Source organism: Rhipicephalus microplus, chromosome X (assembly GCF_043290135.1).
Source record: "Rhipicephalus microplus isolate Deutch F79 chromosome X, USDA_Rmic, whole genome shotgun sequence".
Classification (NCBI taxonomy): Eukaryota; Metazoa; Arthropoda; class Arachnida; order Ixodida; family Ixodidae; genus Rhipicephalus; species Rhipicephalus microplus.
The window spans coordinates 431,892,429-431,907,050 of record NC_134710.1 but is presented as its reverse complement, the minus strand read 5'-3'; the positions used below and the strand labels follow the sequence as shown (position 1 = coordinate 431,907,050).

The following is a 14,622-nucleotide window of genomic DNA, read 5'->3' as shown; positions in this document are numbered from 1 at the left end:
CGTGACCCCTCTGGCCGCCTCGCACGTTGGGCGCTGCGACTTCAGGAATACGACTTTACGGTGTCGTACAAGAGTGGCCGTCGTCACGCTGACGCAGACTGCCTCTCCCGGATTCCTCTTGCGACTACTGACTGGGATGCTGAGAATTTTGATGACTGCCTTGCTGCTGTTACAAGCACGTTCCCCAACGCGGCTGATTTCCAGAGAGAACAATGCAGCGATCTCAACTTGGATCCTCTTTTTGTCGCCGCACGTGCCTTCCAACACAGCGGTCGCTTTACGGTCCGAGACAAGTTGCTCTATAAAACTAACTACTTCAGACCTGGAGCACATTTTCTTCTAGTTGTCCCCGAGAGCCTTCGCTCCGAAGTTCTACGTGCCATGCATGACGATGCGACGTCCGGTCACTTCGGCTTCATTAGAACGCTGAACCACACGCAGGAAAGCTTTTACTGGCCCAAGATGTACGAAACGACGAAGCGTTACGTCGCTAGCTGCGAGACGTGCCAACGTCACAAGCGCCCGGCCACCGCTACACCAGGTCCCCTTCAGCCGTTAACACCACCCAGCACACCTTTTGAACAAGTAGGAATTGACATTATGGGTCCATTTCCGTTATCTAACAATAAGAAGCGTTGGATAATCGTCTGCGTAGATCATCTTACGCGGTATGCCGAAACCGCAGCTATTCCCTCTTCTACCGCTGCATCCGTGGCGGACTTCTTGCTTCACTCCGTGGTCCTTCGCCATGGCCCACCGCGTGTTATTATCAGTGACCGTGGCCGCCAGTTCAATGTCGATGCCGTTGAAGAATTACTACGCATGTGCACGACACAGTTCCGTCATTCCACACCGTATCACCCACAGACGAATGGCCTCATTGAATGGACAAACAGAACGCTGACCAACATGCTTGCCATGTACGTTTCTTCCAATCATAAGAACTGGGATGAAGTGCTGCCTTTTATCACGTATGCGTACAACACGGCAAAACCTGAAACAACGAACTTCAGCCCATTTTATTTGTTGTACGCAAGGTTGCCACTAAGCCCTCTAGACACTTTCTTACCCTTCATTCTACACAATCACGACTCTGTATCAAACACCCTGTGCCTCGCGGAAGAAGCCCGTCGAATCGCTCGTCTTCGTACTCTGGCCTCTCAACGTCGTTCGAAGGAACGATACGACGACCGTCACGAACCGGTTTTATTCGATAAAGGTGACTTGGTGTTACTTTGGACACCACAACGCAAGCGTGGATTGTGTCAAAAGCTTCTGTCATGATATTCAGGCCCATTTGTAGTTTTGGAGCGTCTAAGCTTGCTCACTTACGTAATAGATCGTCTTTTGTCCAATGGTCGACGATTGAGCAGAACGCAGCTCACTCACGTGGCTCGCCTGAAACCTTTCTACCCTCCTTGTGCATCATAACTCGCCCTACGGGCTTCGTCTGCTTGCGGGAGAATGTAACAGACTAGAAAAAGGTAGAGAAGAGAAGCAGAGGAAGACGAAGAGTCTTGGCACGATCCCAATGTGCTGCCGCAAACGACCATCGTTCACCTCCTGTAAATAAAACCATCTTATCACAGCTCGCTGTTACAATATGCACAACACCGGAGATACCGGTGCGTGATAGCAACCTGCAAAGAGCGGTTGTCAACGCAAACCAACAGATATGGCGGATGAGCCGAGAAAAAGGCTTTGAGGTGATGGACATAAACAGAGAGGTGCATAGGTGGCGTGGTTTTCAACGAGACAGAATTCACTTCAATGGGCGGCTAGGTCATGAGGTGGGTTGGCGACTTGCAGGACGCACAGTAGCTTTTTTGGGGGGCAAGCGGGCCCTTCGGGGTGCAGGATAGCTAGTAACGAGGAAAACAACGAGGGAGACTCTTTGACAGGTGGTATGGACAAATATGATTCCAAAGTGGCACCAGTATCTAAGACAGGTAGAGTCCGGGGCAGAAATAGACGTAGCCACGAGCGCCGAGCCAATTCTTAAATAGTGCATATTAATATGCAGGGTGGTAGGAACAGGCTTAAGTGGAAACAGATAGAAAAACAGCTAAGGGAGGAGAGGCCGATGGTATACCGTTTTGTAGAAACACATCTCAGGGACATGGAACAACCTCCTAACAATGGGGACTACGCGTCGGAGTATTGTAATAGAACAGAAAGCAGCAGAAAGAGGGGTGGTATTCGGGCATTCATTCATAAAAGTACAGAAAGGCAAAGGGTCAAGCAGGAGTGCAAGGAACATTTATGGCTACAAGGGAAAGTGGCAGGGCAAATAACACTCCTTGGTTTTGTGTACTAATGGATGGGAGTAAATGTTCGACAGGAAAACCAGGCAATGGTAGAGTGTATATCAAATGACATTCAGGAGTTAGGAGGAGAGTGCGAGATAATTATACTAGGAGATATGAATGCGCACATAGAAGATATAGATGGGTATATCGACCCGACAGGCAAAATGACCATGGATATGTGTGAAAGGCCTGATTTGATTATTTACAACAGTACCAAGAAGTGTGAAGGGCAAATAACATGGGAGGTAGGAAGGCTGCAGGCGACGATAGATTACGCACTGATGTCACATAGGATGTATGATAAGCTCAAGGGAATGCACATAGATGAAGGTGGCTCCAGAAGTCTGGGTAGTGATCAAAAACGTACCAAGCTAAGTTTTGGAAGAGCAGTGAAAGTGGGAAGGAGACAAGATGAGCAACTACAGGAAAATTTTTATTCAGAAAGGCAAATTGAAATAGCCACTAAACAGATTGAGAAAGTAATCACTGAGGATAACAAAACAGTGTGGACATGCACGAATCTAATTAGACTGTTTGAGCTAGAGCTTGCTAAGGCACGTGACAAATCAACCCAGAAAAGGAGACACAAGCCCAAAAGTTGGTGGGATGAGGAAGTTAAGAGAGCCATAGCAAAACGTCAGGAAGCCTCTAGGGAACACAGACATGCTAAGCAGCGGGGTGAACCGACAGATGATGTTGAAAGAAAATGGGAAATCTTTCTAAGCTGTAGTAGGGATGCATCCCTTCTTATCAATGAAAAGATTAGAAGAAAGGGAGCTCAGTGGCTGGCAGAAGTACATAAAAAGGATAAAAAGGCAGCTGCGAAATTTTGGAACCATCTAAATTCCCTAAGAATTGAGACGAGCCTAGAGCAGAGGTTTATAACTTATGGAGATAGGTTTGCACAAGGCGTACCTACTAAGCGCAACCGTGTAGGAATGCGACATCCTCCACTGCCACTGCATGCGAAGACGCTGCGGCCGGGTTCGTAGATTTCTCCGGCACGACGCTGAAACCACGCACGAGGCAGGCTAACAACAACGAGTTTATTAACCCAAGATGCAGCACAGTGCGACACTCACGGGCTTGCAGGCCGTATAGGGAACTCCGCAAAACCGAGCAAGTACTCTTGCCTAGGGCGCTACGACTCCCGCACAAGGGCCAAAGTCGTACGCACGAACGAGAAGCCGCCTGCTGAGCAGCACTTGAACCTCTCGTGGAGGCCTGAGAGCATCTGCCGCGACGAGCGAATCGTCAGGCAAAACACAGCTCGCAGGAGAGGAGGATGTCACGCGCGCCCAAAGGGAAATGGCGCTGCGTTGTGACGTAGGCCAGCGCAGCGCGCCAGCGTAGCGTGCCCAGCCATGCCGGCGCGGGAAGGAGCCGACGGTCGACTCGCCCAGACCAAGAGGCGCCCTGGCAGACATCTTGGCGGATGCCGGTGCTTATGCGCGCCCAGGCTACGCTGTCGGCGCGCGCGTGGCAGCTGGGGAACGAGGCGCCAGGTAGGAGGGCCCTCTCGATTCCCACAAACTACCACTCAAGGTGCTAGGCTAGAAGGGGACGAAGCTATTGAATATATAAGAACAAGGGTGACAGGAAAATGTCAACAAAGAAGTGCTTTATGCACCGCAAGAGGCAAGGATGAATCAAATGGCGTAGTGGCTCCATTTTCACAAGAATGGGAAAGGGCCGAGAAAAGGGTCCCTAGTATACTGTACATCAACAGGCCCAGATGGCATTCCAATTATGCTGATAAAGACATTAAGTTCGAAGTCTAAGCAGGCTTTGAGAGAGGCAGTGAGCAAAATGATAATCGATGTAGAAGTTCCCGATGGATGGAAACTTAGCAGAATGAGCATGATCTATAAAATAAAGAAAAGGGGGACAAAGCTGACATAAACAACTATCGTCCTATAACAGTGACATCAGTGGTCAACAGGCTGGCGATGCAGATTATAAAGGAAAGACTGCAGGCATGGATAGAGGATGAGGGGGTGCTGGGGGAACCGCAGAATGGGTTTCGGAAACACAGGAGGTTGGAAGACAATCTGTTTTCACTGACGCAATGCATCGAAACAGCAGAAAAGGAACACAGGCCCCTGTAACTAGCATTTTTGAATATCAAGGGAGCGCACGATAGCGTGGTTCAAGAGGAATTGTGGAGAATACTGGACACACTAGGCGTGGAAGATGTAGTCACTAATCTTTTAAAGGATATCTATAAAGGTAACAAGGTAATTATAAAGTGGGAAAAACGGGTATTCAAGCCTGCAGAGGTAAAACGTGGACTTAGGCAGGGGTGTCCCCGGTCACCCTTATTATTCATGATGTACCTACAAGGAATAGAGGCCAAATTAAAGGGAAGTGGACTGGGCGTCAACCTCTCTTTCGTCAAACAAGGAAAACTCATTGAACAGGCACTACCAGCATTGATGCACGCAGCTGATATAGTGCTAATGGCCAACAACAAGGAAGATTTGCAGAGATTGGTGGACATCTGCGGTAATGAGGGAGATAGGTTAGATTACAGATTCAGTAAGGAAAAATTAGCAGTCATGATTTTTAATAACAATGAAGGTAGTAAGCTTAGAATACCGGAGGTGACACTAGAGATAACAGATAAATACAAATATCTGGGCGTATGGATAAGCATTGGGGCCGAGTACCTAAGGGAACACGAAATATACGTGTCGACTAAAAGTAACAGGAACGCAGCGGTAATGAAAAACAGGGAACTGTGGAATTACAATAGGTATGATGTTGTGAGAGGAATATGGAAAGGGGTCATGGTTCCTGGTCTGACGTTCGGCAATGCGGTCTTGTGCATGAGATCAGAAGTTCAAGCAAGATTAGAAATTAAGCAACGTGGAATAGGTAGCCTTGCCTTAGGAGCTTCCGGGAATACACCAAATAAGGGAGTACAAGGTGATATGGGATGGACATCATTTGAGGGCAGGGAAGCTAGCAGCAAGATAAAATTTGAGAAGCGATTAAGAGAAATGGGGGAGGAGCGTTGGGCTAGGAAGGTATTCAGCTACTTGTACATGAAGAATGTCGACACAAAATGAAGGAAGCGAACCAGAAAATTGACTGGTAAATACTTGGAAAACGGCAGGGGGCAAAACCAAACAGAATTATTGGTTAAGAAAAAGGTGGAAGAAGCTGAGACTGATATGTGGAGAATCTGCATCATTAAGAAGTCCGCACTAGAGATCTATCGAACTTTTAAGCAGGAAATTGCCAAGGAAAGGATCTATGATAATACTCGGGAAAGTTCTCTACTGTTTGAGGCCAGGACGGGAGTATTGCGAACGAAGACATATCGGGCCAAATACGAAGGGGTAGACACGGTATGCAGTGCGTGTGGAGAGAAAGAAGAAACTGCCGAACACTTGATAATGTTCTGTAAAGGGCTTCATCCTATAGTTCAGGATGATAGCACAGAGTTTTTCAAAGCAATAGAGTTTAGGGACAGGGAGGGCAAAATAGACTTCAAGCGGGTAGAATTAACTAGAAGGAGGTTATCTGAGTGGTGGCTAAAGTCAAGGCACGAGTGAAAATTAAACCCTTCACTGCGAAGTACGAATCCTCAACCTGACTATTTAAGGGAAAAAAATCTAGTTTTTGCTTCATTAGGTATTACGGCTTGGTGGCGCTAGCCACCGCCCGATCTAAAGGGTACAACCATATCAATCCATCCATCCATCCATCCGCACCAGTTGCTGGTGGCCAAAACATGGGTCGCTGCGCTTTTTTTTTTTCTGTTCCCATGACGCTGGGAGAAAAGCAGCAATGTTTACGCGTGCATACACTCTGGACGATTAAAAGGAATAAAAACCTCATTTTGAATAAACTTAAAAGTATAATGACGATCTTTCGCTATCATCAGCTCGTGCCGAGCTGCGACAGAAGCGTGCAGGTCAGTGCCGTTTGTACACAAGCGAAGCGAGGTTTTTTGGTGCAAATTAACCATCACGATGGTGGTGTCCTGCATGCCTTTCTGCTAATCAAGGCAAGGAAAGACTCCTGATGTGACTTTTCATGAGTTTCCAGTGACCGAGGTCCATGAAAAACGGATCGAGGTGATTTCTGTGTTGTAAAGGACTACGTGTCTCTAAAAGAATGAGTTGCTGGGCGTGTTGGTGATGCATGACAGACTGAAACGCATATTAGCGCAAAAAATAATAATAAACCGACAACCTCAAGAAAGTAAACGATGACGCGCTATACTCACAACTGTTTATTAGCAAAAAAAAAAAAGGAAAGATGACATGAGTGCACATATGGAAACCATGTCACTACATGTGGTTATGCAACTAGGTTTTGAAACACACCCATTGTGTGAAGAATTAGCGTTAAATAAGTGATTTTAAGTGCTGTTTCGTTTCAAAACAGTTGCAGAGTGTCTTTCATTGATTATTCATGTACCTGCGATTGACAATTGCCATTTGAGACAAAGGTATTTATGCACAAAATTATCAGTATTGGGTTGTTTTCTATGCGCGCCGGATGCCGCGGACAATGTCAAGTGTCATTGTTCTTGCCCTTTCTTGCTCAGACAGTAAATTCAAGCCAGCTGAGTGTAATCCAACGGCAACAAGTCTACCAATGTATACACTTGTACCTGGTATCATGAGTTAAATATTTGGTGGCCAGCGCTTTTTACAACCTGTCTACGTCGTCATTATTTCTTGTTTTCCACACTGATACATGTGTTTGTACCCGATTTGCGATTATATTTGAAAAATAATGCTCTGAAATGTCATGTAAAATGCAAAAGAAGACTCTCAAAGGCACATAAAGTCAAATGATTCAAGATACCCGCCACATTTACTCAATCCGTGATGAAACTCTTCTCAAACCGGCGGCAACCCATGCATTTTCATGCATCCACGGGCGCTCATGGATGGATGAATGGCTGGATGTGGCTGTACCCTTTAGATCGGGCGACGGCTAATGCCACCTAACGCTCAGCTGGGGTAACTCGAGCGCCCTCTAGGCGGCGAATTTTGGAATCCGAGGCAGCTCCGTAGACCGCCGCCAGCTGGGCAGGTCAGGAGTACAGTAGGTCGTGGTCTGCACTAGAGATCTATCGAACCTTTAAGCAGGAAATTGCCAAGGAAAGGATCTATGATAATACTCGGGGTAGTTCTCTACTGTTTGAGGCCAGGACGGGAGTATTGCAAACCAAGACATATCGGGCCAAATACAAAGGGGTAGACACAGTACGCAGTGCGTGTGTAGAGGAAGAAAAAACTGCCAAACGCTTGGTAATGTTCTGTAAAGGGCTTCACCCTATAGTTCAGGATGATGACGCAGAGTTTTTCTAAGCACTGGGGTTTAGGGACAGTGAGGGCAAAATAGATGTTAAGCGGGTAGAATTGACTAGAAGGAGGTTATCTGATTGGTGGCTAAAGATAAGGCACGAGTGAAAATTAAACCCTTCACTGCAAAGTGAGAATCCTCAACCTCACTATTTAAAGGAGAAAAAAAAGATGAATCTAATGGTTAGTCCACTAAGTATTGCGGCTAGGTGGCGTGAGCCGCCGCCCGATCTAAAGGGTACAGCCACATCTATCCATTTTGAAATAAAGAAGGTAAAGGGTGTGGCAGTTGTTTTTCTTCTCATGCGGCAGGCATCTTTCTAGAGGAGGCGCTATATTAAAGTCAACGATCGGCCTCGCCACCTCGGTCTTTGTTAGTATAGTGGTCATTCGTTCGCCAGCACTCGCACGCGTCGGACGCAGGAATCATGGGCTCCTGCGGAGCGGCAAAGGCGGTCCTTGGTGGCCGCGGAAACAGGATTACAGACGAAAGTGACAAGGATTTTGAGATCATCTTGCCGAATCTGCCAACAGGACGTATTGTTTTGAACACAGTGTTTTTGCACGGTCATAATCGAGTGAGGCCTTTCAAGGTCGAAGATTTCCGAGATGCCCTGGACAAGGAAAGACTGCTTCCCGACGTAATTGCATTGGGCGCCTACCAGATCAACCATGTGTGGGCTGTCACCTTTAACAGCCAGGAGGCGACGAAGAGGTTGACTGAACTGAAAGAACTCCAGGTCAAGGGACGCCGCTGCCTCGTTATCGACCCTGAGGAGCAGAAGGTGAGGGTGCGGCTTCACTGGCTGTTACACGGCGTTTCGGACGAAGATGTCCGCACGGCGTTGGCAGTGTTCGGGAAAGTTACAGAAGTGACCCGGGAACGCTGGCGTGTGGAAGGAGTAAATGAGAAGAATTCGACGACCCGCACTGTTTTCATTAAGCTGAAAAGCGGTATGAAAGTCGAGGACCTGCCTCATCAAATACGAGTCGCCGGTGAATTAGCCTTAGTGGTAGCCCCAGGTCGGCCTATGCAATGCCTACGTTGCAGCGGAACAGGACATGTGCGTCGCGAGTGTAAGGTGTCACGGTGCTCTCGCTGCCGGCGTTTCGGGCACGGGGACGCGGAATGCGTCTGTTAGTACGCCGCAGTGACCGCGTCAGCGGAGGCCGAAGATGCGTCAGAACACATCTGCAACATCAGTAGACGAATCTACACCGGCAACTGTGGACACTCGACCAGGTTCTGCAGCTGTATCGACCGAGACAGCTGGCAATGCAGTGACAGACGCTGTGAAGTAGCCGGAGCGTCTGCCCATGCGTCAAAACAGGTCCAAGTAGTCGATGGTGCCTCCTGTAGCGTTGGTTTCGACATGAAGATAGAAAGTATCATTTAGCTTCGCCACGCTGAATGTTAGAGGCTTGGCTTCAAAGAAGAAGCAAAGCCAAGTCTACCAGTTGTTATTGGAAGAAAGTCTGGATGTGCTTGCAGTGCAGGAGACGAAAGTTGAAGGTGAGAAGGAGACTGGGAGCATGGTGCTTAAGTTTACATCACGGTATTTTGCCACTGTGAGCCAGGCCATAGGCACATCAGGGGGATGTGTTCTTTTTGTTAGAAAACTGCCAGGATTAGTCATAGAAAATGTCTTTTCTTGCTCTTTAGGCCGAGTAGTATGGTGTGATATTGTTTATTGTGACACTGAATGGCGCATTATATGTGTTCATGCTCCAACTATTGGCCAGGAAAGATCGGGGTTTTTTTTTCTAATTTACGACAACAAATGTGTACCGGTAGGAAACTTTTATTGGTGGGTGATTTCAACTGTGTCTTGAATGAAATTGATAGATCAAGCAGGCGCAACATTAAAGATAGAAGCCGTGATGTCCTGGCACAGGTGATTATTGAACACGAATTAGTAGATGTAGCGGAGTGTTTGCATAGCTCCCGAGATGTGAAGTATACCCACTTTCAAGGCAGAAGTAATGCCCGATTGGATCGACTTTACCTTACTGCAGATGCGATATCCCAGTGTAGCAGTTATAATGTTGTCCCTGTTTCCTTTTCCGATCACTGTCTTGTAAAATGCAATATCGGGTCAAAAAAAGAAAGGAACGCCTTTTCTTGGGAACAGTGGAAAATGAACTCTAACCTCTTAAGGGATGAGAGTCGTTTAGTGCATCAGTTATTAAAGAAATAAGTAATATTAACATAGAGTGTATGGACAAAATAGGAGAAGAATGGGAGCTATTCAAGCAGCGAATCAAAATAAAAGCAATAAAGAGATCTAGCATTTTATCTTTTGAATCTAAGAAGAATGAGAAAGAGCTTAGACAAACACTTGAGAGGCTAACAGCTCTTGAATGTGAAAAACCTGGAGTATATGGTGACGATTTGCAGAGTATCAAACAGAGGATAGAGGTATATGAGGAGGAACGCTATCGCGGAGCGCTAGTGCAAGCCAGAGCAACATCAATGACTGTGGATGATCGCCCGACGAAGCGAGCGCTTGGATTAGAGAAGAGTCATGCCAGACGAAATCATATAGATGCCATTGAAGTCAACGGTATAGAAGTTTCAGACAATGAGAGCATAGGACGAGCGTTTGGCAAACACTACGAAGGACTCTTCGCTGCCACGCCCATTGATTCAGAGGCATTTAAGCAGGAGTTCCTTAACAGAATGCCGAAGTTGTCAGATAACACCAAATCAGTTTTAGAGCTATCTATAACGCCAACGGAAGTAGAAAGGGCTATAGATAAAATGAATCCTGGTAAATCTCCGGGGCTGGAAGGGCTTTGTGCTTCGTTTTATAAGGAGTTCAAAAATGAATTATCCCAAGTACTTGCAGATGTCTTCAATCAAGCTTATGGCCTCCCTAGGTCCTTTAGTGAAGCACATATAGTTTAATACCTAAGACAGAACACTCGGAGAAGTTAAAATTAGTTTCTTCGTATAGACCGATATCACTAACTAATTGTGATTACAAAATTTTAATGAAAGTACTAGCACGGCGACTTCAAGGGATAATCAAAGAATTGGTAGGGCCTCACCAAACATGCGGGATTATGGGACGCTCCATTGTGACTAATATACACAAGATGCGCTGCGTGCTCGAGTGTAGCGATGCTAATCAAGTAGGGGCAGCCATTCTACAGATTGATCTCGAGAAAGCTTTTGATTGTGTTTCCCACATCCTTCTGCTTGCCATTCTTGACCATGTCAACGTTGGTTTTGTAATCAGAGATGGAGTATCTATGGCATACCAGAACTGCACAACACGACTGGTAATCAATAAGACGCTAGGAGATACAATTAACATAAAGCGTTCTGTCCGTCAGGGCTGTCCGCTGAGTCCCCTACTTTTCAGTTTATATATAGAATCGTTGTGCTTAGCAATAACTCAAAACAGTTGCATTCATGGCTTTAGATTACAAGAATCCAAAGTTAAAATTTTGGCATATGCCGACGATGTGGCTGTTTGTTGTATCGATAAAGATAGTGTTACCACTACCATCAGTGTGGTTAAAAGGTTCGGCAAGGCAACTGGCAGTCTAGTAAACTGGGGAAAGTTTCTGGGTTTCTGGCATGGAGAGTGGTCGTCAAAACCAGAATATTTTGCTAATGTTAAATGGGTGACCACACCTGTCAAGTACTTAGGGGTGGCACTGGAATTTTATAAAGATAATGAGAACTACTGGCAAGAACAAGCAAAAGAAATCCAGACGAAAGCTAATAGATGCAACGGTAATCATCTGTCAGTGTTTGCTAGGGCGACTGTCTGTAATCTTTTCTTTGCCTCAAAACTTTGGTATGTGATGCAAGTATTGCATTGTTCAAGGGCAAACATACAGAAGTTCCATCGCATCTTCGCAGTGTTCGTGTGGGCTTTGAACTGGGAGAGATGCAGTCGAACTAATCTGTTTCGAAAAGTAAAACACAGAGGGCTTGGTTTAACACATCTTTTCATACGCCAAGTCGTAAATAGGTTTTTTTTTCGCTACACAAGGGACCCTTTCTTACGTACAGTGTGCCAAATGAGACTGATGCGGGCTTTACCTTAATATGTGGTTAGCACGAATGACATGACCGGTGCTGTGCGCGGGTATCTTAAAGAGGTTATTCTAAGTGTACAGTTTTTATCTGTTAGATTTTCCAATGAATATATGTTTACAGTGACTCGAAAGAAGTTGTACAAAGATGTATGCGATGTTGTTTTACCTGAACCGCTGTACCGTGCCATGTACGCTGGAGGTGAAGGGAAAGATGTGCTTAAACGAGTGAAGATAATGCAAGTGGCTCATGGCGCGAAGTCTTGCTTTTTCAAGCTGCACACAGGTACATTATCAGTCAGGACATTTCAAGCAGACCGTGGTTTTTACTTACCTTGGGGAACAAATTGCCTTATCTGTAAAAAACCGGAAACTATTGACCATGTTTTCTTACATTGTTGGGAGGGAGTATACTTTTGGGATGTACTTCAAAGGACGTTACAGAAAGAATCACCTTTAAATTCATATGGTATAAGATTTCTGCCAATAGTGGACGAAGAGGGAATGCCTTTTGATTTGATTATGCTATGTGGACTTCACTGTTTATGGCCCGTATGGCGGGTTTCCATCGCGATCAGGATGCACGGCCTGCACGAATGTATTTCCGTGAATGTATGGCCAAGTTTGTTGAACTGCAGAAAACTCAGGAGATTTTACCTGAGTGGTTGTCGAGGGGTGGAGCCCTTGGCAGCACTTAGGGAATTTTAAATTTCTGTCGGACTGTTACTGCTTGTTTTTGTTCTGCTTGTGGTTTGATGTATGCGCCTATAAACAGGCAATAAAGCAAAGAAAAAATTTGTTAATATAGTGGTCAAAACTCCCGCCTGTCACGCGGGAGACCGGAGTTCGGTTCCCAGACAGAAAGCGTGATTATTTTGCGCATTGATTTTTTTTCACTAAGAGTATGCGTAAACATGCAATCAAAGACAAACACGTCACGACGCTTCCGTTCACGCTTCACGTATATACAACGTCGCGAACACAAGAAACGCGCCGGCTACTTACGGAAGTCACTACAAGTCGGCACGTCGTGATTAGCTTCAGACGGTTCTTGATGAGAGCTCTCAGGATGTTGGACGCGTCGGCTGCTACAACGGTATCGCCATCTTCCTCGTGGACAGGCGCTACTGTAACGCGTGTCGTGAACAACGCTGCGGACGAATCCGTCTCCTTTCTCCCAAGAACAACTCCGCACTGATCACAACGCAGTCGTCCGTCTCCCCGGTCGATGTCTGCTCCAGTAACTCGCGCGTTATGCACAATCAGGCGAGTTGCTGACGTGAACAATTCGTCAGCCTTCGGTTCGAGAACACGGGGAATGTCACTGCCGGTGGTGGATTCGTGTTTGTGGCAAAACCACTCACCAGCTGCTTCTCTCCAATTTTCAGACGGCAGCGGCAGGACCCTTCGGAAACAGGCGTCTTCATCCAAAATTTTTTCGAAGCAACTACCGCACCTAAAGCAGTACTGGATACCCGCAAAAAGTACAGGCTCCCGGAGGTGTTGCAGCTGGGGCTCAGGGTCAGCTTTTTTGAGGAATATGTTGAACGTGAGTTCGCGGCACGGCGTAGGTTGAGCTAATTCTTCGCGATCCCTAAGAACTTCGTGCTCCTGAACAACCGTAAGCCTGCCTGTTTTGAACACGACGTTGTCAGAAAATGCCAGCTCCGCCTGAATAGCTACGGCATCATTTTCCTTCACGACGATTTTAAGTTTCGACGACGAACAGTCGACTTTGCCGGTGACGGGGCCGTTCTGGAAGTTCCAAACCAGCACCTGAAGTTTGCAGATGCCTATTGACGGCCTAATCTCAACCGAACAATCCATGTTTGATAGGCCTTTACAACGAAATACAGACGCTCAGCACAATCGCCAACGCACGTGTGGACGAATAACAACGCTCCCGCGTTGTTACTCCGCGAAACCTGGCCTCAGGAAGTGCGTCACGACTACGTACCGAACTGGTGCTCTTACCAAACGCCAAAGGACGCAAGCGAAAAAAAAAGCAGTTATAATCAATACAACAAAATTTATTTTACAAAATAATACTTACACGCCCAATTTTGGTAAGTTTTTTATACATAAAAACAATTTGTTGCACACACCTTACGCGATTAATTTTCTTCAGCCGTACCGTCATAAACACCATCCACCCAGCGACAAGCCCATGCATAACTGACAGCGGGAAGCTTTCGTCGCTTTCGTCAACGTCGGCTGCGTCGGCGTTTTCGTGCGTGAGATAACAGGTGAGGCACGTTTTCAAGCGAAGCTTGTTGAATGACGTGTTGTTGGGTTTGTTGGGTCATTTTTTTCAGAAAGCGGTTACACCTGCGCGAATAAGACACCATGCAACAAACATAGAAAGATGCACACACACACGTTGCGCTTCGTGTGTGCGAGATTGTTTCTTACGTGGCGTCTCATTCACGAGGTTGTAACCTTGTTCTGAAGCTTGTAACGACGGGGAGGTTCGCTAAAAAGAAAGTTTGCGGCTCTATGCGGCGGCTAGTCGGAAAGATTGTGCAGCGTATGCAGTATAGCAAAGGCGGCACGGCGTCAAGCTGAGGCGACGCGTGCTGCGTCTGCCACGGACGCGAGCGTCTGTGCGCTGAGCATAGCTGGGCAGCTAGGTCATAGGCTCGGTGCAAAATATTGAGAAGCGTTCGCTGGGCCTCGCATGCTTCACGACGCGTTTCCCGAAGGCTCGGAACACGAATAATTCTTGTTGTGCCGGAGGCAAATCTGGACTAGCCAAGTGGCCATCATCTTCGTTTCTTCGCTAGCCTTGTGCCACTAGTGCAAGCTGCCCACAAATTTTTTTGACGTTTCCAATATAATTTTACCGCACAAATTTCAACTACGATTTTTCTTCCCAATGTACTGCTGATACTGCGTACGCACGAAGGTGTTATAAAGTTCCCTGGCCGCGATACCAT

General features: G+C 46.6%; 1 protein-coding gene across 1 annotated transcript in view; it reads right to left on the bottom strand.

Moving 5' to 3' along the window:
• Nucleotides 1-13,594, bottom strand: part of LOC119160910 (uncharacterized) — a 61,963-nt gene extending 48,369 nt beyond the window's left edge. The window contains exon 1 of the mRNA XM_075880457.1: nucleotides 12,692-13,594. Within this exon, the coding sequence (XP_075736572.1) occupies nucleotides 12,692-13,513 (822 nt within the window). The 5' untranslated portion in view covers nucleotides 13,514-13,594. The remainder of the gene's footprint in view (nucleotides 1-12,691) is intronic.
• Nucleotides 13,595-14,622: the final 1,028 nt, after the last annotated feature.